This window comes from Crocuta crocuta, unplaced genomic scaffold, assembly GCF_008692635.1.
Source record: "Crocuta crocuta isolate KB4526 unplaced genomic scaffold, BGI_CrCroc_1.0 scaffold549, whole genome shotgun sequence".
NCBI lineage: Eukaryota > Metazoa > Chordata > Mammalia > Carnivora > Hyaenidae > Crocuta > Crocuta crocuta.
Genome location: NW_027529169.1, coordinates 651,413 through 678,324, shown reverse-complemented (window position 1 = coordinate 678,324; position 26,912 = coordinate 651,413). Strand labels below are relative to the sequence as shown.

Sequence of the window (26,912 nt, the reverse complement as noted above, 5' to 3'; positions counted from 1 at the left end):
CTCCCAACCAGTGGGGCGGCTCCGTGGCTCCTTGGCTCGGATGAGGCCGCAGCACTTTCTACCCTGGGATGGGCGCCTGCTCTACATTTGGAGATGGAGAGCAGGTCAGGCTTGAAGCATAGACCAATGGAGCTGAAGATGCCCAGAAACGGTGTTCTCTCCTGAACCATTAGTGTCTGCAGCGCCCCCACCCATTCTGGAAGTAGGAGACTGCCTCACAGCCCCCTGGCCCTGACCCCTTGACTCCGTAACTCTCTGACTCCACCCTCCCTAGGTGCTTGTTTTGACCTGGGATTGGGATTTAGGAGGCTGTAGAACCTATGGGAAGAGGTGGGGAAAGGCCTGGAGCTCTAAAGACTGGGGCTGGGGTCTGTGATAGTTCAGTGCCACAGCCGCTGCTCTTTTCTGCCTTCCCAGGACCAAGAGAGGCGGACCCCATTGCATGCTGCTGCCTACGTAGGCGATGTCCCCATCCTCCAGTTGCTACTGATGTCAGGTGAAAGTAGGGAGCTGGAAGGTGTGGCACTTAGGGAGGGGACCTGAGGAAAGAGCCTTTTTTTTTTTTTGGTATCTAAGAATTGTTGTCTGGTGTTTGGTGTTTGGTCTGGGAGAGGCTTTGTGTCTGTCCATATTCCCTGGCCTGATTACTGGCTTTCTTCCCCACTTGCTCTCTGCCTCCCACCAAAAGAGGAAATTATATCCCCACAGGTGCTAATGTCAATGCTAAGGACACACTGTGGCTGACCCCTCTTCATCGTGCTGCTGCTTCCCGAAATGAGGTATTGGCTTCCTATGTCCTTTCATCCTTCCAAAGAGGATGAGTTGGTTAAAGGTGGAAGTTAAGGATTGGAGAGCCTCAGCTCTCTGCCTTACAAGCTGGTCTACCCCTAGGTCAGGATACTAGACCTTGGCCCCTCCCTCCTACCCCTAAAACTGGCTGGTATGGGGGGCTGAATGTTGCCAGCTGATGTGACGTCAGGAGAGAGCTTAACACTGGGCTGGCAGACTGCAGGGGCCCCTGCTGCCAGGCCTGAGTGACTCATCCTTCCCTGGGGGGCCACCTTGGAGTCTGATCCCCCTCTGGGCACTGAGATTTCTTACCTTGTGATGGAGGGATTGGGGGTAGTGATCTGTTGCATTGCTGCCTCTCAGGGAGCATCAGAGTTGACAGGTGTCAAACATGCTTCATCAGTTGGGTCCATCAACCCTGAAGAGTAGGAGGAAAAGGAGACCTCCCTCTTGGTTTGATGGTCACTTCCCTGGCTCCATCCACCAGGGGGAGGGACTAAGGCCAACAGGAATAGGGTGTGTTGTGATTCGGAGGGACCTCTTAGCCTGGGTTTTGGAGAGGAACCAGTATCTGTTCGCTTACTGAGGTTATGGCAATGATTCTGGTGCCTATGGAAGGACTGAATGAGGGTATTCAGGGCATTAAGGCAGGAGTGTGTATTTTTCCTAGAAGTGGTGAGGGATTGGCATCCTCTCTACATATGTGGATTTGCTTGGTAGTAGCTATATGGTGGATCAGGGTCTGAGTTGGGGAGTGATACCGGCTGACTTGAGGAAAAGGAAGGGGCAATTTTTCCTCAGCAAGGCAGGGAAGATTTTAAGTTCTAAGAAGACCCACAAGATGGGAAGTAGGTATTGAGAGGCTACGTATGTTGGAGAAATGAGAAGACACTCTGTGCTGGGGGGATGGGGCCCCATGTGCCAGGCTGACCTATTCTTCCCTCCACTATTGTTTTACCTCCTGCTCCCCCTCTCTTTTCTCTCTTGTCCCCTGCTCTTTAACAGAAGGTGCTGGGGCTGCTGCTGGCACATTCAGCAGATGTGAATGCCCGGGACAAGCTGTGGCAGACCCCATTGCATGTGGCTGCTGCCAACCGGGCCACGAAGTGTGCTGAGGCTCTGGCACCCCTGTTGAGCAGCCTCAATGTGGCTGACAGGAGCGGGCGCAGTGCCCTACACCATGCAGTGCATAGTGGGCATCTAGAGGTGAGGACCGCTCTAATCCGTGCCCAGTCTAGTGCCTTCCCTTTCCTTTGCTTCCCTTCCCACTCACCTTCCTCTGCTTGTGGGTCATCAAGTCTGAGGAAAAGCAGCCTGGATGACTATGTAAACACTTGGGCTCAAGCACCAAACGAATGGTCAGGTTAGACTGAAATTCTTGACTTGGTCTTCAAGAGGGTGATAAACTCTCTGAAGTTGCACAGAAAATGTTTGCCTACATGCCTTTTTCTGACACGAGTGTCCATGTCTTTCAAAATGTTTTTGGAGATTGTTCAAAAGAATTTAAGAACCACCAGATCATGGGGCACCCGTGTGGCTCAGTTGGTTAAGCGTTCGACTCTTGATTTTGGCTCAGGTCATGATCTCATGGCTCGTGACTTCGAGCCTCACACTGGGCTCTGCGCTGACAGCGTGGAGCCTCCTTGGGATTCTCTCTCTGTCCCTCCCCTGCTTGTTTATGTTCGTGCTGTCTCTCTCACTTTTTTTTTTTTTTAATGTCTATTCAGGTCCTCTGCCCATTTTTTTTTTTTTTTTTTTTTTTGAGANCTCACTTTTTTTTTTTTTTAATGTCTATTCAGGTCCTCTGCCCATTTTATTTTATTTATTTATTTCTGAGAAAGAGAGGGAGAGAGAGAGACAGCGTGAGCAGGGGAGGGTCAGAGAGAGAGGGAGATACAGAATCTGAAACAGGCTCCAGGCTCTGAGCTGTCAGCGCAGAGCCCAACGCGGGGCTCGAACCTAAAAACCATGAGATCATGACCTGAGCCGAAGTTGGACGCCTAACCAACTGAGCCACCCAGGCGCCCCACTCTTTCTCACTTTAAAAATAAATAATAAACGTTAAAAAAAAAAAAAGAACCACCAGATCATATGAAGAAACTCTCTTGAGTTTCTCTCAAACTTCCATACCTCTCTGGGATCTCCTCCTTATCTGCTTTCTCTGTTCCCTCTAATTCTCCAGATTGTTTTGTTCAAGAACAAAGACATTTGGCTGCTTCAGCCTTTTCAGGAGCTGAGGCTTCTGCCCTTAGGTACATTGAAAGCATGAACCTGGTCTGAACAGGTGTGTTTCATATCCTGATACAGACGGTGAACCTGCTCCTGAACAAGGGAGCCAGCCTGAATGTCTGTGATAAAAAGGAGCGGCAGCCTCTGCACTGGGCAGCTTTTCTAGGTGAGAAAGGGCTCATGGGAAGAGTAGGAATTTGACATTTAGGATTTCCAAGGCAGGGCTGGGGATTGCAGCCTTTGGAGAGAGGCGCCCAGGGTCTTAGTTCACCCTCCACCCCCTTGAGAGCTTCCTCTCTCTTCCCAGGGCATTTGGAGGTCCTAAAACTGCTGGTGGCACGGGGAGCGGACCTCAGCTGCAAGGACCGCAAGGGCTATGGGCTGCTCCACACCGCTGCTGCCAGCGGCCAGATTGAAGTGGTGAAGTACCTGCTCCGGATGGGGGCTGAGGTCAGGGTGCTGAGCACCGGGGCTAGGCACTCAGGGCAGGGGAGCTGGACGTTGGAGTCTGTGTATGGAGACATGAGGGTGCTGGGATTGTTGGAGTGGTTTTGGGAGGTCGGCAGGATATGGTGAGGTGTGGTGAATAATGCTTACCATAAGTAATAGTGCCCTCAGTCTATCGAGTCAGGAACCTGAGGTGTCTCAGGCAGTTGTTGGGATTCTGGGATTTTCTAGGCCATCTGTGCCAGCTGCCACTTTGTTTAAACTGATACCTCCCTGTCCCCTTACCTGTACTCCTGAAAATCCAGATCGATGAGCCAAATGCTTTTGGAAACACAGCTTTGCACATCGCCTGCTACCTGGGTCAGGATGCTGTGGCTATTGAGCTGGTGAATGCAGGAGCCAATGTCAACCAGCCGAACGACAAGGGCTTCACGCCGCTGCATGTGGCTGCAGTCTCCACCAATGGCGCTCTCTGCTTGGAGCTGTTGGTCAATAACGGGGCTGATGTCAACTACCAGGTGCCTGAAGGGATGAGGCTGCAGCGTGGCTCTGGGGGTCCTGACCATATCATCTCCTCTGGATAAGTCCGGGGAATGGTCCACTTGCCTCCTGGGTTGATCAGACCTTGTCAGGGACCCAGGAGAGTGTGGGCTGAGCAGATGTCCATATGACCACTCCGTCCTCAGAGATGTGTTCTTTCAAAGGGGGAGCAGGGTATTCTCTGTGCTTTGCACTGAAAAAAAAAAACAAATTGCCATGTTTTCACAGAGCAAGGAAGGGAAAAGTCCTCTGCATATGGCTGCCATCCATGGTCGTTTCACCCGCTCCCAGATCCTCATCCAGAATGGTATGGACTCAGGAGACTTCGTGCTCCCTTCTCCTCCTCCCCCAGAGAACTCATCCCTAGAAACCCTTTTCTTTCCTAAGTCTACGTCCCATAGCTTCCAGTTAGGATGGGCACCTGGAGCTCTGAGCAAGGCACCTATAGAAATGGCCCTGGTCTGCATGCGCCATCCCTTAAGGCTCACAGACAAGATAACACACGTGGAAGGCTTAGCTTGGGATGTGGCACTTAACGAGCACTCATGCAGTAGCTGACTAGTAGGAGTGGTCTGGAGCCTAAGGTCTCCCTGAGTTTGTGTGTGTGCATCCCCTCTCAGGCAGCGAGATTGATTGTGCTGACAAATTTGGGAACACGCCACTGCACGTGGCTGCTCGCTACGGACACGAGCTACTCATCAGCACCCTCATGACCAATGGCGCGGATACCGCCCGGTGAGTCAGGACCCCTTAAATCTGTACGGTCTGCTCACGTCAAATGTGGAGGCACAAAGAAGCTTGCCAAAGGGAAGCTTGTGGAACTTCACCGTCTCCTAGGCTGGTGGGGGTGGAGGGGGGGGGCACAGAAAAGAAGTCTGTAACTGGTCCCTCCTTGACTTAAGGACTGAGTCCCTCAACCTCTCTCCAGGCGCGGCATTCACGACATGTTCCCTCTGCACTTAGCTGTTCTCTTTGGATTCTCTGACTGTTGTCGTAAGCTTCTTTCCTCAGGTATGTGCTGAGTGGTTGGGGGGTTGGGTACATGTAGGTGAGTAGAGGCCTTTCCCCACTCTGTTCAGTGCCCTCAGATAGGATCCGTGGCTGTTCTGGCCCTGCAGGTCAGCTGTACAGCATTGTATCTTCACTCAGCAATGAGCACGTGCTTTCAGCTGGGTTTGACATCAATACGCCTGACAACCTTGGCCGCACCTGTCTTCATGCTGCTGCTTCTGGAGGGTATGTTCTCTCCCTTCCAGGTGCTGAGGAGAGTTCTGGGCAAGGGTCTGGACCCTTCTTTGCTGCCCAGATCTCTCTCTGCTGTCACAGTGAGACCAGTCACAGCAGAAAGGGCTGTCAGCATGATCCTTCTTTAGCCCTGCCCCGTGCCTGCAGCTCCTCTTTGAGGCTCTTGTTCTCTTAACCCTTATCCTTCTTCCTTTTAGGAATGTTGAATGTCTTAATTTGCTGTTGAGCAGTGGAGCTGACTTGAGGAGGAGAGACAAATTTGGAAGGTGTGTTGATACGCTGTAGTAGACACGGGGAATGTCCTTTAAGAGAGACAAATGGTGGAGGGAGTGGTAACGACTTGGAGACTAAGTGAGGAGAGTATTACAGAGCAGCTTTAGGCTGCTCATGTGGTTGCATTTGGATCTGCCCTTGATTCTTTTATTCATCGTCCTTCGCTTCTCCTCAGGACCCCACTGCACTATGCAGCTGCCAATGGCAGCTACCAGTGTGCGGTCACACTGGTGACTGCTGGGGCGGGTGTCAACGAGGCCGACTGTAAAGGCTGTTCTCCCCTCCACTACGCTGCCGCCTCTGACACCTACAGGAGGTGAGACTCCCACTTTGGCTTTCTCAGCCCCACTCACCTCCCTGAACCTCTCCCGACTTCACTCTCTGTCCTCCAGAGCGGAACCCCACTCATCTTCCAGCCACGATGCTGAAGAGGACGAGCCACTGAAGGAGTCCCGCAGGAAGGAGGCCTTCTTGTGAGTAGCTCAGAAGAGCCCTGGGATCCGCTTTCCCAGCGGTGCCAGCTCCCGCCCGCTCCCCGTCCTGCCACCTCATTTCTGCTACTTGCTGTTGGCCAGTCAGCAGTGTGTTTGGAGCTCTTTGAGCTTAGTCCTGGACTAAGCACTGTGGGTAAAAAAAAGTATGAGACACAGTTCCTTCCCTCAGGGAACGGATGGTCTTCTTGAGACAGTCAGAAAAACTAACTACACAAAGCCTTTTATTTATTCCACAAGATTTAAGTGAGGATTTACTTATTAGGTACCAAGTACTGTGCTAGGTGCTAAGGATAGAAGACAAATTACCCTAAATTTCTGCTTTTGAAAGCTAATGATCTGTTGGGAAAGGTAAATGAAAGGCCACTTATGCATTCTAATGTAGGATGTTAATGATAGGGAAAATGGTGCAGAGTATATGGGGGCTTTGTCCCATCTTCACCATTTTTCTGTAAATCTAAAAGTGTTCTGAAATAAAACATTGATATATTTTTTTAAAAAGGATATTTACAATCCAAGAAAATCCAGGCTTTGACAACTTAACCTCTCTGTGCCTCTGTTTTCTTAATTATCGTAAGGAATAAGAGTAGTAGCTCCCTCATGGGGTCATTGTGAGGATTAAATGATATCATACATATGAAGCACTTAGAACAGTGCTTGACACATGGTAAGTGCTAAATACAAATTATTAGTACTGCTAGTCTTACCTACGACGCTATGAGAAGGGTGCCAAGGGAGTACAGAGGAAGAGGCACCTCACTGGGAAGGTTACGGAAGGCGTCACAGAGGAGAGGATGCTGGGACCGAGTTTGAATGAGTAGGACTTCTTCAGATAGGCTGGAAGGAGAAGGTATTCGAGGCAAGGGGTCTGGAGATGGGGGGAAGTGTTGGTGGCATGTTGATAACATAATCGTGCTCTAGGTTCTCTAGGAGAGTGTTCCAAGGATAAAGAAAGGCATTGGAGCCAGAGATGTTCAGGGCTGATGTGAAGGAGGTGGTGGGTCTCAAGGTAGGGTCGAACAGGCAGGAGTTAGCCTAGAGCTGAGGACGGGTGTTGGCCAGCTAGGCTTGGAGGGGCTCCCTTGCCCCTCTCCTGTGCTCTTCCCACACCTGGGCCCTCCCCAGCTGGGCCTGTCGCTGCCTCACAGTCTATCTCTGTCCCCCACCCCAGCTGTCTGGAGTTCTTACTGGATAACGGTGCAGACCCCTCCCTGCGGGACAGGCAGGGCTACACAGCTGTGCACTATGCAGCCGCCTACGGCAACAGACAGAACCTCGAACTGGTAGGTGTAGGGTCTGGCCTGGAGGGGAGGAAGCAGGAGCAGGGCACACAGTCACCTTTGTGTCTGGATTCCGAAACCGAGGGCTGGTTGACTCAGGTGTGGTCTCTAGGTCCAGGAGTGTAGGCGATTACTGTGGGTAGGGGGCAGGGGATAATATCTTGGGAGTTTGAGAACCTCAGCACCTACTCTTCTGTCCATTGCAGCTCTTAGAAATGTCCTTTAACTGCCTGGAGGATGTGGAGAGCACCATTCCAGTCAGCCCTTTGCACTTAGCTGTGAGTCCCAGGTCTTTTCCTCTTGCCTTCCTTGTGGCCCACACACAGATGCAAGCTCTTGTGAATCTGTCCTGACTTCTGCTTTCTTGTGGGGATGTGGCAGGCAGGCAGTGCCCAGGGGTGGGCACAGTGCAGGTTAAGAGTCTGAGGGGCCCAGGGAGCTCGTGGGGAGGACTGCTGCCTGGAGTTTCCCCGTGGGGCCCGAGAGCAGAGTGGGGGCAGTGTCCCAAGCTGTTTCCATTGGTTGTCTGCCCTCCTTCAGGCCTACAACGGTCACTGTGAAGCCCTGAAGACACTGGCTGAGACGCTGGTGAATCTGGATGTAAGGGACCACAAGGGCCGGACCGCGCTCTTCCTGGCCACTGAGCGAGGCTCTACTGAGTGTGTGGAGGTGCTTACGGCCCACGGCGCCTCTGCCCTCATCAAGGAGCGCAAACGCAAGTGGACGCCCCTGCACGCTGCTGGTTAGTGCCCCCTTTAGGCTGCGGCTCCCTCCTCTTGCCACACCAGGCCTTGGAGACTGGTCCCAGATCCCTCCTGAATGGGATTGGGGTTGGGAGTGGAGCAGGGCGAGGAGAATGGGAACTTCAAGTCCTGGTTCGTGGCTTCCTGCCCCCCAGACTTCAGCCTTCCCCAGGTTTTTCCATAATCTCCACCCTGGAGTCCTTTGTGCTTGACCTGGGTGCCTCCTTCCCCTTCACCATGCCCTGATACAGGCCCTTTTCTCTTAGCTGCCTCTGGCCACACTGACTCCCTGCACTTGCTGATCGACAGTGGGGAACGCGCTGACATCACTGATGTCATGGATGCCTATGGACAGTAAGTGTGGGCCAGGGGTAGGATGCGGGCTTTCCTGGCCCCGCTGGACCTCATCTTTCTCCTTCCCCCTCTGTAGAACCCCACTGATGCTGGCCATCATGAATGGCCATGTGGATTGTGTCCATCTGCTGCTAGAGAAAGGATCCACAGCTGATGCTGCTGACCTCCGGGGCCGCACCGCCCTCCACCGTGGGGTGAGTGACCTCCTGGGTGGGGCTGCTCACAGACAGTCCTGGACATGGGAGCACAGGACCCATCAGCATAGGACAGCAGATTGTCTAGCAGGTGGGCCAGGATTTTGTGCCCAGGGTCTTACTGTGTTTGCTCCAGGATGAGTACCTGACATCTGTAGCTGATCTCTCTGATTCCCTTGCTTTGTAATCTCATACAGCCACATGCTCACTACTCACTCTGCTTTAGGGTACCCAGACTCTCTCCTGGCCCACTGGATAATGATGCCGTTATCCCAGTCCTTCTCCGTGATCACCTGTCCCAAAGCCGTTTTCTCTTTGTCCCCGGGGACTCTTTGATCCCTTAGTCCTCTTACCTTGCAATATGTCCCCTACTCCAGAGTGCCTGAATTCACTCTTGCCATTCTGGTTGTCTGTTGGCATAGAGAGGATGGAGGTGCTGATTCCTAACATTTAGTGATTGCTGTGAAAACAAGGATTGGAGCCCTGGAAGTGGTTCTTATTCCTGGGCCAGCTTCAGTGACTGGCTGTTGGAAAGGGAGTGGCCCTTCACCCTCCCTCACACCATCATGTCATCCACAGGCAGTGACTGGCTGTGAGGACTGCCTGGCTGCCCTGCTGGACCACGATGCATTTGTGCTGTGCCGAGACTTCAAGGGCCGCACCCCCATCCACCTGGCCTCAGCCTGCGGCCACACTGCAGTGCTGCGGACGCTGTTGCAGGCCGCCCTTTCCACAGACCCCCTGGATGCTGGCGTGGACTACAGTGGATACTCGCCCATGCACTGGGCCTCCTACACTGGTGTGGGCCTGGGCCTTGGCAGCACAAGGACGGGGGTGCGGTAGGGGGAGGGTAGACCAGAACAGAGACCACGGACCCGTGGATTGAGGGAGGGACATGGGTCAGTCTTGATCTGGAAGTGGAATGGAGTGTCCAGAGATGGCACAGGACAGATGTTGGGAACCTTGTTGTCGTCTCTCTCCACCCCCATGGCTCTTTTCTCCTGCTCAGGACATGAAGATTGTCTGGAGTTGTTACTTGAACACAGCCCATTTTCATACCTGGAGGGAAACCCCTTCACTCCTTTGCACTGTGCAGTGTAAGTCCCTTCCTGTGCCTCAGCCCCACTCGAGGTTCTGTGACCTGGGCTTAGGACAGCATTCCATTTCTCTTGCCGTTCCTGCTGACCCTTCCTTTCCCTCCAGAATTAATAACCAGGACAGCACCACAGAGATGCTGCTGGGAGCTCTGGGTGCCAAGATTGTGAACAGCCGAGATGCCAAAGGACGGTGAGTGATGCAAGGCTTGGGGAGAATTCCCGATCACCTCTGGCCTCCTCTTTCTGCTCAGGCGAAAGAGCCCTCTGTTCTCACTCTGCCCTGACCCCTACACCACAGGACCCCTCTTCACGCCGCTGCCTTCGCGGACAATGTATCTGGGCTCCGGATGCTACTGCAGCATCAAGCCGAGGTGAACGCCACTGACCACACTGGCCGCACTGCGCTCATGACGGCGGCCGAGAACGGCCAGACTGCTGCTGTGGGTGTGTAGGGGCCGCGTGTGGAAGGGAGGAGCTCCCCCTTGGGTTTCTGCAGGATGGGGCAGCCCTGCCTGTGGGGCACAGGAAACAGGAGGCATGTCTTTGGTCATTTCCCCCTCTGCAGATGGGATGCAAAGTATATGCAGATGGGAGGGCCAGGAGCCAGGAGGGCTGCTGCTTGGGAGGGAAGGCATCACTCCTTTGCCCCTTTCTCTTGCAGAATTTCTGCTGTATCGAGGGAAGGCAGACCTTACTGTGCTGGATGAGAACAAGAACACTGCCCTCCACTTGGCTTGTAGCAAGGTGTGGCCTGGATTGGTGGTGGTGAGGGCCACATGAGCGGTGGGCTTGATCAAGGGGTGGGTCTGCCCAGATGGAGAGAGGACTGGAGTGGCAATCAGGATTGTCCAGCCTGTATAGCTCTTTGTCCCCTGCACCCTTCCCAACTCCTGCTCTGCAGCCTGTCTGCCTCCACTCCATCTCTGTTCCTCTTCCTCAGGGCCATGAGAAATGTGCCCTCATGATCCTGGCAGAAACCCAAGACCTTGGCCTTATCAATGCTACCAACAGTGCGCTGCAAATGTGAGTGCCCAGGGAAGGGGCTCCTGGCTAGGGGAGGCAGATGAGTAAGAAAGAGCCACACACATTTCAGGGGCTCTCGACCTCACAAGTATCTGTTCAGCAGTCTTACTACTATGGCTGATGTGGAAAGGCAGCTTGGATCTCACTGACTTCTCGCTCTTTTTTCCTTTCTTCCAAGGCCACTCCACATTGCTGCCCGGAACGGTCTAGCTTCTGTGGTGCAGGCCCTGCTGAGTCGTGGGGCCACAGTGCTGGCTGTGGATGAAGAAGGTGGGTGGGGTCCAGAGCCCCCCGCCTCTCCCGGGTTTGGGGTCAGGGACATTCTTCAGGAGGTGACTTCTTAACTTTGCTATAAACTGGGTTTTTTTTCCCAGGGGAACTCTTCAGAGCAGGGACCCAATACCAACACACTAGTGTTTCTGAGGGGAATCTGACGGAACTAGGTGGAGCCAGCAGGGTCCTGAGGCAGACCTCCCACACACCTCAGCCTCCCAGCCTCATGTCTCTCCCGCTTTGCCCTTTACCCCACACTTGGACAGCCTGCCTGTCGGCCCCCCTGGGGCCTCCTAGCCCTTGAATTCTGATTGTGCTGGTGCCTGCCCACCTCCGCCGCCCTCCACAGATGAGAGCTCAGGGCCTGGGGGAGGGTGGGTGGAGCCCTGGGGGTACAGGACCCTGTGCCTCAGTTCTCCCCCTCTGCACTGCAGGTCATACCCCAGCGCTGGCCTGCGCCCCCAACAAAGATGTGGCAGACTGCCTGGCCTTGATCCTCTCCACCATGAAGCCTTTCCCACCCAAGGACGCCGTCAGTCCTTTCAGCTTCAGCTTGCTCAAGAACTGCGGCATTGCAGCAGCCAAGACGGTGGGTGGCTGCGGCGCCCTGCCCCACGGAGCTTCCTGCCCCTACAGCCAGGAGCGGCATGGCGCCATTGGGTTAGACGGCTGCTACTCGGAGTAGCCCCCATCAGTGTCCCTCCCCCTGCCGGTGGCTTGATATCTTATTCTATTTATTTAGAAAAAGTCTATACATTTAGGGCACTTTAAAGGAGAACACGACTGGGTGGGGGGGGACAGAGGGGATTAAAAAAAGCACTGGGGAGCAGCTGCTCACCCCTTTGCCACACCATCCTGGCATGGCAAGGGTCTGGGACCGACAGGGAGCACCCCAGGCCCTTGGCACCCCCAGGGCAACCCCTTCTGCCAAGTGTCCCCAAATGATTGCTAAATGCCTGGCTACCCTCTCTTTTACCCCATCTCTCAGTTCCCCCTTTCTGCTGCCAACTCCCCCCACCTTTCCCTCTGTTTCTCCTCTTTGTGTCCCCTGCCCCTACTGCCAGGCAGATCCCTCCTCTTCTTCCATACCCATCACTGCCTCCCTGCTCGGCTGGCCCCTCCATCCCCGCAGCAGTGAGAAGCCTTAATTTCTGGTACTGTGTGAGCACTCTGGGGGTGTCCCCCTCCCCCTTCAGGGGCAGCTAGTGGATGAGGGGGGAGGGTATTTAGCACTGGGGCCTGGAGCTTTTCCCCCACTTCTGTACCCCATCACCCCTAAAGTTCAAATGCAAAACACTTGAAGCAGCAACTACTGTACCTGGGCCCCAATCCTGCACTCTCCCCTGGCTCCTCATATGCAAATCAAGGGCTGGTTTTGCCCCCACAGCCTGCTCCTCCCTGACTTTCTTCCACTCCTGGCCTGGCCCCCTAACCACGCACTTTAACCTTGCTTCTTTCTTTTAACTTCTTTTGGGAGGGCAGAGCCTGTGGCCATTCCCTCCCTGGCTCCCCTCTCCCTTATTAACTTTGAGGCTTGTCATGAATTTTTAAGTAAGCATTTTATCCTTTAGGGGAAGAAACAAGTTAATTTCCTGCCCATTTCAAAACCACAGCCCTAGTATGTCCTGTGTGTTTCAGGCATGTGTTTGCATGTGTGGGGAGGGAAGGACAATGTTCTTCCTCCTGTGCCCCCCCAGACCCATAGTTCCTCTGTGCCCCCACCTTCCGTTATGTCCAAGAGTACCCACCGCCCCCAGTCACTCCTGATCTGAAGCCAAAGATGGTGGGAGGGGCAGGGCAGACTAGGGACCGTGGCTACTCGGGACCCAGGCTTCCCCTCCGGTGTGAGGATGAAGCTCTGATCTAGGGAGCGACGAATACATGCTGAGGCTTGGTCCCTGCCCTCCCAGCAGCGGGGAGAGATGGGATTGAGCCAGGGGCTGCACTGAGAAGATTCCTAAAAGTCGCACCCCAAAAGCCAAACTGGGCTGGAGTGAGGAGGGGGCAGTTTTCTCTCTAAATGTAGCATTGAATTTGGCCCTGGTTCCTTCAAACGCCCTGTCCATCCATCTCCCAGCTAAGCCTCCTGGACAGTTGGACCCGCTCCCATAGCCCAGTGTTCCCTTCCTCACACTCAATACCTCAGCCAGGGGCCAAGACACAGAACTTGAATAGAGGTCATGCCCCCTCCACCCCCATAGTGCATCCTTGCCCAGTTTGGCTGCCATCAGTATTGTCCCCTGAGAACTGGACAGGCTTCGTTTACACAGTACAGGGTCTCCTCCGGGGGATTCCTGTCTCCTTACCCCCTACCCACCCCACGTTTGCTTTGTTCACGACCTCACCCACTTTTCAGTTGCGTTTCCTGCAAGTCTTGCCGCCCTTGCCAAGGGTGGGCTGAGGGGGGAGGGGGCATCCCAGGGACCCCTGCCTCCCTAACAGATACCCTTAACCATACCTCATGCTGGTTCTCTGAAGCCTGGGGTGTTTGTCCAAGTGTTTTTTTTTTTTTTTTTTTGGTCATGGTCTCTTTTTATCCCCTCTCTCTGTGTCTTGCTTCTCCCAACCCTCAGTTCCTAAACCATTTCAAAGCTTCCAAATGACCATTATTGGTGAGAAGGATTGTGCAGCTTTTAGTTTTTATTTTTGTTTTCAAAGCCAAAGGGCCTTGTGACGCCCCTCTTGCCCACCTCCCTTCACACCCTGTCCTCCCCTATACGACAATCAATGTGACCTCTCTTAAGGGCTGCAGCCCCCCCCCCCCAACCCCGCTGGTTCTGCAAAGCTTGCCCCTAACTTCAACTCTCTCTCCTGCAATCTTCCCATTCCACCCCCTCCCTCTCATTTTGGTGCTGGGAATAGGTGACGGGAGGGCAGGGGGAGCAGAGAGATGGATTCTCCAGAGAAGACTCTTGGGGTATCAGTCGTGTTCTCCTTTATCAATGTTTGGCAATGACAGGAAGATTCTGAGTATTTGTCAGGAGCCCCATTGTGTTGCTAGATGAGATTTCTGGTGGCTGCCTGTCCCCCTGCTGCCCCTTCAGCACACCGTCAACAGTGCTGGGGGAGGTTGTGGGGAGTCCTCTGCCCCTCCTCATGTGGCTGTGAGGAGGTGTGGAGGGTAAGCAGCTTCCTCTCCTTATGCCAAAGGAAATCCCACACCCCACCCCGGGCTCCCCAGCCCTTAGTGTTTTTTGAAGCGTTTTGACCATTCTCATGGCCACTGCATATTTATTTTAATGTTAAGATTTTTTTTTAAACCTCTTTGACTTAAACGGGTGTGGAGAAGTAAAACAGGCAGAATGCCCCCCAATCTTAAGGGGGTAGGGTGGGGAGGAAACACCTCCTTCCCTTTACCCTCCCTCTCCCCTCCCCCTCTCCCCACCGCAGCTCTAAAGCACTTGCTTCAAGTAATAAGCACTTTTGAGAAAAGGCCTATTTTAAGTGAGGACCCTGGGAGCAGCCCCAGGTCCCAGCAAAGGAGACAGAGCGAGGGCTACATAGGAGACAGGGAAACAGGCGTGTGAATCAGAGGGTGAGATGAAAAGAGCCAGTTTTTAGTTTCTGATTTTTGGGGAGATGTTTCTGATTGGGCGGTGGCTTTGGTAGGGTTGTGTACTATCCTTCAGAAAAACAAATGGCACAAACTGTGGGTCCCAGAATGGGCCAACAGACCCGGGTCACTGCCACTGTCCAACTGAGACTGATGGGCCACCTCCCCCGCTGTGGCCCCCTGAGCCATAGGACTGCTGAAAACCACTGAATGTACAGCCCAGGTTGGGGTGGGGAGCAGCCCCTGGGGGAGGGGGCTTCTCCTTCTGTTTGGTGCTGTGGGGGGTGGGAGAGATGAGACTGAGGGACTGCCACCCCACTTAGACATGTGTTCCTTGGGGTGGAGGGGCTGAGGAGGGCCTACCTCCCTCTCCAACCCCAGCATGGCCCCTCTTCCTTCCTCATCCCTATCCGTTTTGACTGTAAGTCCAGCTCACCTTTGCCTTCAATATGTAACCAAAGGAAAACTCAATACTGTTTCCACCGCTGTCTGCCCANGGGCCAGAGTGAACGGTTCTACACCTGTATCCCCCAAACCTTCTCTGGGGTCTTGAAGGGACCCTGAGAGGTGAGGCTGGGGCCTGGCTGGAGGGGCTGGGAACAGGCACACTCTGTATCTTGTGCATGAGTGTTTCTTCGTCTGAATGACTCCAGTGACTGTGTTCCAGCAGGGAGGCCCCTTCCTCCTTCCCTCTCTGCCATTTCTCCCCCTCTCCCCACACCCCGTGTTCATCCCCACCTCCCCTTCCCACCGCAAAGGAAAATAGCCTTACAGACCCTAGCCCAGAAGCCCTCCTCCTGGGGCAAACCAGTATGGGGCCCCATCCCACCTAGTTTGAACCCTACCTTTTAAGAAGGAGGGATAAGGAGCAAAGCAGCCCCTTCCCCTCTAATCGTGGTGGCTCCAGCCCTCCATGGCCTTGACCCAGGTTGGGCAAGGGCGGAGGGAAGGAATCTTTGAGGACCAAGCCCAGTGGTCTGGGAAGAGGGAGTGGAGAGGGAAGGGCCTGACTTGGGGACTCCCTCCTCCCGACCCAACCCTAGAGAAGCGACCAAATCCCAGAGATGGGAGGAAGCTGGGGTGGGGAGGGTCTGCTCTATGAATTACTTGAAGGTACTGACTCCGAGGCTGCTGTTGCCCACTTAGGTGTGAGGGGGACACTGTCACTGCATTTGGGAGGGCAGAGGGTGGCGGGTGACGAGAGCATCTGCCCTTGGCCTTCACTCGCTCCTGCTAGGCCCTTTCCCTGGGGAGCCTGGCTTTGCCCCCCAGGGAAATCGGGGAGAGCCTTCCCCTCCCATCTCCATCCCTCACTCTGGGCACCCTCTCCAATTGCACTAAAGTAGCTGTTGTGCCAGTCTTACCCCCACACCAGGGTGGGGTCTCTGCTTCCAGTCCTTTCTCCCCCGACTGCCTCCGCTCCTGTCCCGGACAATCTCCTTGTTCCCCTGTATTCCTGGATAGCTCAGCTTTGTATGTGTGTGTTTTGGGGGGTGGGGGTGGGTTCCGGCTGGAGTGGGTTCGCTAGGGGTTTGGGAAGGGCTAGGAGAAAGATGGAGGACAAAGTCTCCTACCCCCTTCCTCAACTCCAAGCCACAGAAGCCTGGGAGGGAGGGTGCCTNAATGGGGGTGGGGGGGAGGGGAGGGGAGGGGAGGGTGCCAGGCAGAGCGGCCCCCAGGGTGGCTCTCTCAAAGCAATACAGTTCCTCCTGCCTGGGGGACGGCAAGACAGGGGAGAGGGTTGGGTTGGGGACCTGGGGGTTCCCTGTGTACAGCTGTGTATATTCAGGGGTGTTCTCTGTCTGGTACCCGCTGTGGGCGTCTATGTGTGTGTGAACCTCCCCTTCCCTATGCCCTGCATGACCTGTGATGCTGCAGACACCACCATCCTGTGTGCAGGGGTGTGTTGGGGGCACCGAGGGGCATGTTTCATGTCCTGTTGCACCCTCCACCCTGTGACCCATGTACTCGGTTGTAGGAAGTAAAGAGAACTGAGCACAATTCACTGGATTCTAGTTGAATCTTTCTCTAAGCAATTTTCCCTTTCCTGCCCTTTTCCCTGCCCCGGATCCACCTGTGGTGCTAGCGTTGGGGTCAGGGGTGTTTAATGCTGGTGGGCAGCAATAAAGGGCAGATCTGCCCAGATGCCTGTATCCCCAGGGTGCTGAGGACAGCAGGAAAAAGTGGGGACCTGGCGGTGCATTTGCCCCACCCTCCCCCTCCTCCCTGGGCTAAAGCACAATGCGCTCCCTGCAGATTGATGCACCCTGCACCCTCCAGGCCCCTGCTCATGTCCTCCCCCGACCTGCTTTGAGCCCTCCTCCCACCACATCCTGGTTTTCTATGCTGTTTTGGTGCAAGTACAACTGTCGTAGTCATGGCTTTGGGATGGGTTCTGTTTATTAAAATCCTATTGCTCCTACTGGCCCTGTGTCCCGCCTCCATTCCTGTGGTTGGGGGGAAGGAAGGGCAACCTGGCGCCTTTCCACCGGCCCCTGTCAGCCATCAGAGACCAGAGGCCATAGCTGCTCCTCCAGCATGGCTATGGTGAGCATGAGGCAACCCCCCAGCAGCAGCCCCAACCCTTGCAGTAGCACATCGAGCGTAGGGAGGGGCTCAGGAGGCCGAAGCAAGGCTGGTAGCTGAAAGAAAAAAAAGAAATGTCAGGATCCTGGCATTGTCTCTGCACTGCCCCACCTCAGGCATGAGGAGGAAGCATCAGAAAGTACCAGCAACCCCTCTGAACTCTTCCAGGCTGTTGCTTCTCAGATCCCACCGGGCCTGGGTCCAGCACCTTTCCAGGTGGCCAGTGGTGGAGGCGGAAGGACCCGTACTTCCCCCTCTGCTGAACCCACTTCCCCGCTTCCCTTGCTTTCTCTGCACTACCCCACACCTCTCACCATGTCCACAAGGGCCACATAGAGGAAGACCCCGGCAGTGACCCCAAACACCCAGGGAGTGAGAGGGACAGGGCCCAAACTGAGCCCGACCCCCAGGGCTGCACCCCCTAGTCCCAGGGCTCCAGACACCAAGCTCAGCAGCAGCAGCCGCCGAAAAGGCAGCCCTGCCTGGAGCAGCATGGCGAAGTCACCTGTGGGGAAAGAAGACCAGGTGGGAGAGAATAAGCCAGGGCGGCCCCTCACCCGTGTCACCTGCCAGCCTCCCAAATTCCACCCTTTGGAGGCCTCTCCTTTCTGGGGTCCACCACACCCCGCTTCCGCCATTCCTACCCAGTTCATGGGGTAGCTCATGGCAGAAGACTGCTAGCGTGGTGCTGAGGCCACTGGAGAAGCCATCAGAGAAGGCAGCACCTGGGGTTGGCAGGATTGGAGGTCGTCAGTCTGGGAGAAAGTACTCCCCAGGGGCATGGGGGCCTGCATTCCTTCCCCTCCCCTCTCGTCACACCTATGGCCAGCCCATCAGTGAGGTTGTGCAGACCGTCTCCCAGGAGGACCATCCACGTTATATTGGCGCCACCGCCACCCTGGTGCCCGTGACTGTGGCCTTGGTGCCCAGTAGGGGCTGGGACTGGTGGGGGCTGGCTGTCCTGCTCCCCGTGGCAGCCCTGAGCTTCTGGCTCTGCAGGAAGGACAAGGACAGTGCCAGTGGCTGCAAGTGAGAAGCAGGAGCTGGTAGCCTATTCTACATTTTCTCTTCTGGTTACCTGGAGCTGCCCGCAGGGGCCGAAGGGCCATCCCACTGCCTTCCTCCAGGTCCAGGGCTGGTGCTCTAAGATCCTTTCTTTTTCGCCTGCAGCATCTCTGAAATGGGAGGGTATCCCTCCTGGTGGAGGAGGCAGCAGAGCCGGGGGCTAAGGAGAGGCCCCGCTACCAGCTGGGAAAGTGAACACCCGGGTTCATCTCTGGCACTTGGAGATGCTTTTTGGCCCTTCCACTCTCTTCCCAGGTTGGCACTCCCTCTTTCTTATTGACTTGAACTTGAGAGAGGAGGCCACTTGGCCAGAAGTCTCAGGTCTGTGCTAAGGAGCCCCCTACCCACTCTTAGTTGTCAGAACCTGCACACTCAGGCAAACATCAGCACACCAGGAACACGCCCTCACCTCCTGGCTCGCGTGGCCACTTCTTGGCCAGGACTCTAGTGTTGGCAGGAGGAGGAGAAAAGGGTATCACTCACTGGCCTGGGCCCTCGGCGCCGTAGAAGCCCTAGCACGTTCTCCAGCACAAAGAGCAGGAAGAGACCTCCGAGTACCGACAGTCCTGGTCCCAGGTCCTCCTCTGGTTGTCCGCTAGATCCAGCATGCTGCCCTGCTTGTGCCTGACAGAAAGGGGGTCAGGGCAGACCCCAGAAGCCCCTGCACCCGACAACATCCCCCTCCTGTGTGGGACGCAGCGAAGTCTTCACTCGCTGCCAGAAGGCAGCTATGGGCTGAAGCTGAGGTTGGGAGTGGAGCGTGGGAGCTGACAGGAAGGGGGAGGGGACATCCTGTGACTGGGAACACCTTGGGTACATGGAGGCTGTCCATCACTGGGGGCAGGGAGCAAGGAAAGGGCTTCACATACATGTGGCAGCAGGTGTAGCAGTGCGTCCCCACAAAGAGTGCCCACGGCCAGGGCCCCCAGGAAACCCAGCAGGGGCCGCAATAGACGAGGTCCCATGAGCCGCAGCAGCAGCAGGGAGAGGGGAGCAGGGAGGCTGAGCAGCAGGACTGCCAGGGTGCTATGAACCAAGGCTGGGGAGAATCAGGGACTGAAGTTAGACTAGGGATGGAAGGAGGGCCTCAGAAGCAATGCGGGGCAGAGATACACTACAAAGGGAGGCAGGACCCCAATAAACCCATCTAGCTTGGCCAGGGGCCCACTCACTGCCAGGGTTCAAGCCACCCGCTCTCACCCACTGACCAGACAGAAGATCCCCTGGAGGGGGTGGGGTTGGGGCCTGGATGCAGACACGGCTGTCGATCTGATAAAGCAGGGCTGGACACAGCAGAGCAAACTGACGAGGGGTCAGAGGAGCAGCAGGGCTCAGGCCAAAGTTGACCAGCAACTGGGAGCCATTCAGGCACTAGGGGAGTTAAGTTGGAGGTCATACACTGGGGCATCACTGAGAACTGTGACTCAGATCTTTAATGTCTGTCCTTCCATTGTATGGATTCTTGGGACTCTCCAGGATCCCCTTTGCTTATGCTGGCAGGTGCATCAGGGACAAGGGAAGGTTCCATACAATCAGTGTGTGTTAATTGTTAGTGAATATTCAATCCAGTGCAAATATTCAATTTAGTGCAGATTGGGTGCTAGTAAACATTCCCACCATCTCTGCACACCTCCTGCTCTCCGCCCCCCCAGCTCCTGATGATTTCATTGATTTGGTGATGGAGTTGGTTGGACAACTAGAGCACTCCATTGCAGAATCTTAGAAAGGAAAGAATCTGAAATGCCATCCAACTTCTTCGCAACCGCCCTGTCACATGTGCATCCAGGCTTGGCTTGAATGCTTCCTGCAATGGGGTGCCCACCCTCACCAGGCCTGCTTCACAGTTTAGCTTTGGCTGCCCTCTGGTGTACGTGGAACAGGTTCGTAGACAGCCAGCTAGCTACTCGCTACAGGTTTCCTCTCCAAATAGCCAGCCCCAGATCCTACCCCTGACTGCTTCTCTGGATTTTCTGCTTTGCCAAGTGTGGCCCCTAAACCGGGCCTTGGAGATTTGGGTGTGGGTTCATGTGAGCTGACCCCAGAGGAACCGTATTTCACTCTTGGAATAACATACCCTAAGATCACATCTGGATTGGGTTTTTTAAAATTAACTGTATTAAATTACTCTTTAAACAATTTCAGGCCATCTAAATCCCATAGTCCTTCTCCCTCTCCCACCCCCACCCTGGAGATCATCAGACTCACATCCTCATTCAGATGGTCAGCCAATGAATGGTCCAGCAGCAGAAGTCTGTGAAAGAGGTCCAGGCCCGAGGGGGCTGGCCCATGGGGTGATGCCGGGGCCTTTGGCTCCTCTGGGTCACCCCACCCTGAGGGACCCAAAGGCAGCCCTGCCCATACATCCACACTCAGCTCAGGGTCCTGTGATCTGGAACGGAGGGGATAACAAGCCAAACTGACTCATGTTCTTTAAGAAACTTCCCTTGAGGTTCCTAGGGCGCTTAGGGGGAAAGGGAAGAACAGCCACTAGCTTGAGTTCCTGGGACTCAGAAACCATGGAATGTCAGTTCTAGGAGGATCTGAGAATTGTCCATTTATAGGAGAATCTAGGAATGAGGGGTGTGAGGGTAAGAGAAATGGGGTGGGGGCAGCCAAAAATGCTATAAATTGGGAGCCGAGTCAGCCTGGAGACATTGAGCACTGGGACTAAAAGCAAAGAATTGGAGGGCCCAGAGATTTGGAAGGAGAGAGAAATAAAAGGCAGTAGAGGAAAAAGGGGCCTTGAAAGAATAGTAGGAGTCAGATTTTGAAAAATTTGTAATTCTGAAAATCTGATTTTAGGAAGCATCCAAGCACTGAGAAGAGGTGGGGATGTCGCAATTTGGGGTAAGAGGTTCGTAGTACCTGTGTGTGGAATTGTCTCCAACTGGGGGTGTAGCCCGACCCACCGGAGGTCCATGGTGTCCCAGGCGAAGTCCCTGAACTCGGCCTAGCCCCAGGCTGTGGAGAAGCCGTGCTAGGCCGCCAGCCGTCAGTGTCCCGTTCTCCCCATACATGCCAAACAGCTGGGCCAAGTAATGGTTCTGCTCCTGCTCAGCAGGGCCCAGGTTGGGGGCTGAGCCCCCTACCAAGCCCAAGGCCACCCCCACACACAGGCCAGCCAGCAGATGACTCATTGGGGACTCCATTATTGGGGGAAATGGGTTAGAGGCTCTGGTTCTGGCTTCTATTCCCCTTGGAACATCCTGGGGACTGTGCCCTGGAAGAACAAGGAGAAAGGGCCCGGGCTTCTGCTCTGCTGTCCAGCTCAGGCCTCCTGTTTGCCAGTTTCTAGAACTCCTTCCTTGACCTAGAATGCCTCCCTCACCTGATCCAGAGCTGACTCCTCATCCTGTCCCCCAAACCGCACCCCTCAACCCTGCCTCACCTCCCTTCAATCCACAGGGTCTCACCCTCATTGGCAGTGTAAGAGCTGTCACCTCAGGTCCCGTTCAGGCCTTATTGTGGGCGATAAGAGGTTCCTGAGTCAGGGAGGGGAGTGGGGCTCAGCCTCCAGGTGCTCTGGTGGAATGGAGGCCACGTCAGATAGAGGGCTGGGATGGCAAGCGCCCCCCCACCCCAGCCCACCTGCTTTGGGGCGGGGTCAGGGAGGGGAGGGGCCAGTGTGGGAAGTTTCACATAAGAGAGGAGTTAATGGTTCACTGGTCTCTGGGGTGGGGGTCAAAGGTCAGTCCTGGCTGGGCCCCTGAGTAGGGAGGGGCCACCCTCTGCCCCTGGAAAAACCACATGGCTAAGGAAACCCTGGGCCTGGCCTTTTCTTCTAAATCATTCACCCCACTAACCCAATTGTACCATTTTAGCCTTTCCCTGCATATACTCTCACCAACCCCGCGCCCCCATCCCTGCACCTTACATCTGGTACTGGGTGTCCTTCGTCTCCAACCCCCATCCCCACATTCCCTGGGAAAGTGGGATTCAGGTGTCCCTCAGCTGGAAAGGAGATGAAGAGGCAGATAAGTGGCAACCCCAGGTGCATGGGGAAGAAAGCGTTCTTAACAACTCCTTGTCCCAGCAGAGTTAAGAGCCAGCGCTCTGGAAATAGATGATCAAGAAAGGGGAAGCCCTGGTGGGAAGAGGAAAGAAGTATTTGTGCTCCTCTCAGATGTCTGACTTGGCTTAAGATCAGGGGAGCACAGTCTGATTAGGGCACTTGGTCCAGGGGGCCGAGGTTGGCCTTACCTGACAGCAGGAGACTGGAAGGACGCCCAGATGAAGGGGGACACAGCTTTCTTGGCTCCAGCTGTGGGGGGGTAGGCAGGCGAGCGGGCAAGGGTCACCTGCAGGGAGAGGGCAGGGGAGGGACACTACCTTAAAGGGGCAGGCCTGCTTTGCCTAGGCTTCTTTACCTGTAACTTGTCTTCCTTCTGTCTCTTAGGGACACCCCCATTTTCTTCATATGTCTGACTGCTAACTTCTCATTTTCCCACAAAAAGCAAAGGAGTCCAGTATAGAGTGGTAACATTTATTAGGAAGGAGGGGTTTGATTTGATTTCCACATCACACACACAAGAAACTGTGACTGTCGTTTCTAAGAGGAAAGAGGGCAGAGGGCCTTGAATCCCAGGGGACAGACAGCTTTAGCTGGCCAAGGCAGGGAACATGGGCTTAGGGTGGATAAGGCCACTGCTCACCACCCCTCCAGTGAAATTCATTGGCTAAAATACTGCTGCCTATCCACCCCTGGCCCCCACAAGCCAGCAGCCTAGTAAAAGGCTGTGTTCTCTAGGAGACGCTTGGGTTATAGTGGGTGGTGGAGAGGGAGGAAGAATGTCTTGCTATCTCTTGCTGCTCCTCCGGGTCTCTTTGCCGTTACTGACAGGGTTGCTGGAGGGCCCTGGAGGGCCGGCAGGTGTGTGATTGGGCTGGCTTCGTGTAATTCGGGTGCTGGGGGGGTGCGAGGGTGCGTGAGGTGGGTGTGAGCCACCACCAGGACCTGGTGGGGCACTCAGTCCATTCCCGTTCTGGTTCTCAGATGCTAGTAGTGGGAGAAGAGGAAGAAACACAGGAATTAGAAAACTTAGGAGCGAGGTCCATCCCCAAGGCCTCCCTCCGTGCCCTAGAGAGTAGCACAGTCTTCATCAAGCACAGTGGCATACTCAGGCCAGCTGGACCAGTTGCAAAGAGCAGGGGTTGTACAAATGGAGCCTTGAGAAGACTCAAACAATCATTTGGGAAGTTGCGACAGGACTCCTAGTGTGATATTCTTCTCTTCTTTGTATTATGGAGGTCAGACCTAGAATTTGCCATTTAGTTCTAGGCTCAAGGACCTTGACAAAATGCCCCTTCATCAAAAGTCTTTGTAAAACTGGAGAAGCATAGGAAGGCCTAGGGCCCAAAGCTTCTGTGTTAGAATGTAAGAAGAAGCTTTAAAAAAAGAAAGTGTGGTGGGTATCACAATGATACATACATTTTCATTTTGGAAAATATAGATAGGAATAAGCAAAAAAAAAAAAAAAAAAATTACACACACTCCCCAAATAATAAGTAACATTTGGTATATACTTTACACGTTTGTGTGTGAGATGATTTCCTTGAGCTCCAACGACTGTGTACATCACCACCCTCGCCCCTACCAGGGTGATCATCTGTAGGACTATCTCCTTCATAGACTACAGGCTCCTTAAGGCAGGTGCTGTGTTTTCTTCCTTGGCATTCCTCATCTGTTTGTCAAATGAAGACAGAGGCCTGCCTCTCCTATACAGAGGGTACTGTGAACCCCAAATGGGGTAGAAGTCATAGGCTAGTGATTCTCAAACCACCTCTCTGCTTGGACCCAGGCTGTTCCACCAGACTAAGATATCTATAGCCAAACGGAAAGATAATGCCTTTTCCTCAATTCACAGAAAAAGTTAGGAGTATACAGAGAGTTAATGTAATGTTATGCCAGATATGCTTTTTATTAAGACTTTTGTACCTGTTACCAGATAACAAAGTGAACAGACATCTGGCAAATGAGTATTAGGAGCCAACAGGCTTAAATGTACCTTATTTAAAATATTTTTTTTTATAAATTATAGTTATGGAGACCTGGACATATGGAACAGTCATGCTTTTCGTTGAAAATATGGATGCTGATTTTTATGATGGAATTAAATGTTATTTTACGGTGTTTCCAAAAAAACCATGACCCTGGTGGTTCTGACGCAAACAATTCTGAAAACCATGGTAACTGGGGATGTAGACACAGACTGAGCAAGGGGCGAAGCAGCCTGAAGTCTAGTGTCACAGGGAGAAACCTAAGTCACAGATCAGAGGCAGGAAGAGCCACATACCCAGGCAGTAGTAGGGTCAGCTAGAAGATGACCCAGAAGGAGAAAAAGAGCAGTGAAAACCTGGTTCCTAAAGAGAAGCCAGGGGACAAAGGAGGTGGTGTTGGTGGGTGATTCTAACCAAAAGCAAAAGACCAAAAAGCAGGGTCTTGCAGTATATGAGACAGAAGAATCATAATCCTGAGGCCCACGGGCTAGAAGGGTCTTTAGTTTCAAGAAGAGTGATAACTCCCAAAAGGAAACTACTTGGTGCCCTAACTCTGTACAGCGGAGACTGCATGTTAAGGCATATGTATCCATGTTAGAGCCATGTAACAAATCAAAAGGGCAACGGGAAAGGGGCAAGGACCTGCCAGAGGAGAAGCAGAGGGAAATAAGTTTGAATGAAGGAGCGCAATCTTGGGGGAGAAACTGTTCTCATTTGTGTCCCTGAGTGGTAGTGGCAAAAGAGTGCCAGAGCTCTATCAGTGATAGAAACAGGTCCCCACGGGGCGCCTGGGTGGCTCAGTCCGTTAAGCGTCCGACTTCAGCTCAGGTCATGATCTCACGGTTCGTGGGTTTGAGCCCCGCATCAGGCCCTGTGCTGACAGCCAGCTCAGAGCCTGGAGTCTGCTTCAGATCCTGTGTCTCCCTCTCTCTGACCCTCCCCTGCTCATGCTGTCTCTCTCTCTCAAAAAAAAATTAAAAACAAAACAAAACAAAACAAAAAAACAGGTCCCCAAATCTTTTCCCTATAAGGCTTGCAAAAGAACTGGGAGAATTAGGTAGAAGGGGATACATGGAGAGAAGAGAAATTGGGAAGAAGGATGATGGCAATGCATCTTTCCATGCTGGGGAGAGAACCAGTAGAGGGAAGGGAACAGGTTTACCTGGAGAGACGGCAGGGGGTCCAGTGGTAGGCTGGGGAGCTGTAGGGCTGCTGTCGTTCTGCACCTGAAGACACAAATTAAATACTCAGACCTTGCTCCCTACCATGCTTCTTGGCTGGACCTGCCCTCCTTCCCCACATCAAGGCCATGGGACTCACCGTCTTATTGGGTGCCTGCTGGGCACTGTACTCTGGGTTTGGCTCACTGAAGTTAGGAACCTCAGAATAAACCATACAAAATCTGCAAAGGGAGAAACTGGCTAAAGCCTCAGACCCAGCCTCTGAGGCCTCAGAAAGGTCCAGATACAAGACATGGGCCGGATACCCTTATGCTGCTTGGTGCTTCTGCATCCCAATCTCCAAAACACTTACTCTCCAATCTTTTGCAGATCACCCCCACGTCCAGTGTATAGTGTCAGACAACCTTTGAATACCGAAGCGTACCTGTGGGGTCACAAAAAGTAGGACTCAGAGTACTCAGAAGAGTAATAGGGACTGTTAACTCTAACCCCCTTGACTGTTACTAGCCTTGGATAGCCAGGAATAACCAGGAGTTACCCTTTGGTGAGCCGAATGATGTCTCCAGGCTGGATCAGATTGCCCACGTCGTCCCACACGGAAATATTGATGCTGCCCGTTTTGTCAGCCACTTTGCAGGTCCGAACCTCGTGCCCGTCCTTCGTCTTGGTCACTCGGCCTGGAGGGTACAGACAAATGTTGGGGTGGAGGGCGAAGAGAGGGTCAGAGGGATGAGATCTAGATATGGGTGGGGTGAGGGGGAGTGGAGAGACAGCATCATGGAAATGGCCCTTGAGTGGAAAGAAGCCTGAGTGGCGCTGGAGGCTTGGATCTGGTGAGTTCCATCTACTCTACACTCGACTACAACTCTCCAGGCCAGGGTCTAGGAGGGAGATTGGGCGCAAACAGCGTCTTGGGGTGCACCCTGACATCCAGGTAGCCAGTTAAGAGAGGAGGTGGTGCTTTTCCCCTCCTGCTTCCCCCTCCCCAACCCTGAGAACCCTGCGCAGGGGTCCCACCATCCCAGAATAGCCACCTGTCTCCAGCACAATGAAGATGAGGTTCAGATTCTTGAGCCCGGGCTTGATATCTTTCACGAAGGTCTCCGTCGTCATGCTGCCCGAGCCTCGGCACTACACTAGAAGGGGGAAAGGGGAATGAAGGCTCAAGGCTTGGAGTCTTCGCCCCCATGCTCCACTTCCCAAGGCCTACCTACCACACTAGGCTGGGGTCTGGCAGCCGCAAATCCTTTAATTCTTCTAAAAGGTTCTAAACCAACTTCTTCAGGAGTCTCCAACTTCAAGATCAGAATTTGAGGGTCTCTGTATGGGCTGCTTTGGGACTGGAAGGCCCCGTCCTGGGATGCTCTTTCAGTCTCAAGCCCAGAAGTCGGGGAGCCGACGGAAACGGGGGTAGGGAAACTGGTGCAGACCCAAGGAATGGAATCTTACTCGCCAAATCTTCCTGAACCCTCATCCGGACAACCCAGGACTCGGCCCATCCCCTCCCCCCACCCACAGCCCACCACCCACCCAGCCCGCCAGCCGGACAGGG

General features: G+C 54.0%; 3 protein-coding genes across 4 annotated transcripts in view; 1 reads left to right on the top strand and 2 right to left on the bottom strand.

Annotated features, from left to right (window-relative positions):
• Window positions 1-422: 422 nt before the first annotated feature.
• ANKRD52 (ankyrin repeat domain 52) lies at window positions 423-15,002 on the top strand. The gene is made up of 26 exons (XM_077757490.1): window positions 423-496; window positions 709-779; window positions 1,795-1,995; window positions 3,097-3,184; window positions 3,326-3,468; window positions 3,771-3,983; window positions 4,234-4,312; window positions 4,626-4,740; window positions 4,934-5,016; window positions 5,124-5,241; window positions 5,448-5,516; window positions 5,699-5,839; window positions 5,916-5,996; window positions 7,186-7,297; window positions 7,501-7,572; window positions 7,835-8,036; window positions 8,304-8,391; window positions 8,468-8,585; window positions 9,165-9,384; window positions 9,595-9,682; window positions 9,789-9,872; window positions 9,981-10,126; window positions 10,344-10,426; window positions 10,623-10,705; window positions 10,884-10,975; window positions 11,413-15,002. The coding sequence occupies exons 1-26, from the start codon at window positions 490-492 to the stop codon at window positions 11,661-11,663; spliced, it is 3,048 nt and encodes a 1,015-aa protein (XP_077613616.1). The 5' UTR covers window positions 423-489; the 3' UTR covers window positions 11,664-15,002.
• Window positions 15,003-16,915: 1,913 nt separating this feature from the next.
• Window positions 16,916-22,448, bottom strand: SLC39A5 (solute carrier family 39 member 5). Its single transcript, XM_077757489.1, has 12 exons — window positions 22,383-22,448; window positions 21,596-21,704; window positions 21,048-21,402; window positions 20,388-20,571; window positions 19,391-19,553; window positions 19,052-19,221; window positions 18,666-18,806; window positions 18,196-18,292; window positions 17,937-18,110; window positions 17,762-17,842; window positions 17,432-17,622; window positions 16,916-17,173 (listed from the first exon to the last, which is right to left on the bottom strand). Exons 3-12 carry the CDS (start codon window positions 21,329-21,331, stop codon window positions 17,030-17,032), a joined length of 1,629 nt encoding a protein of 542 aa, XP_077613615.1. The 5' UTR covers window positions 21,332-21,402; window positions 21,596-21,704; window positions 22,383-22,448; the 3' UTR covers window positions 16,916-17,029.
• A 203-nt stretch (window positions 22,449-22,651) lies between these two features.
• Window positions 22,652-26,912, bottom strand: part of NABP2 (nucleic acid binding protein 2) — a 5,599-nt gene continuing 1,338 nt past the window's right edge. Inside the window, exons 1-7 of one of the 2 annotated variants that reach the window (XM_077757487.1) lie at window positions 26,575-26,878; window positions 26,395-26,496; window positions 25,899-26,037; window positions 25,713-25,784; window positions 25,500-25,581; window positions 25,342-25,405; window positions 22,652-23,178 (exon numbers count right to left, since the gene is read on the bottom strand). In XM_077757487.1, the coding sequence (XP_077613613.1) occupies window positions 22,979-23,178; window positions 25,342-25,405; window positions 25,500-25,581; window positions 25,713-25,784; window positions 25,899-26,037; window positions 26,395-26,473 (636 nt within the window). In that variant the 5' untranslated portion in view covers window positions 26,474-26,496; window positions 26,575-26,878 and the 3' untranslated portion in view covers window positions 22,652-22,978. Of the gene's footprint in view, window positions 23,179-25,341; window positions 25,406-25,499; window positions 25,582-25,712; window positions 25,785-25,898; window positions 26,038-26,394; window positions 26,497-26,574; window positions 26,879-26,912 lie in introns of those variants that run through there. The other variant, XM_077757488.1, reaches the window with a different exon arrangement.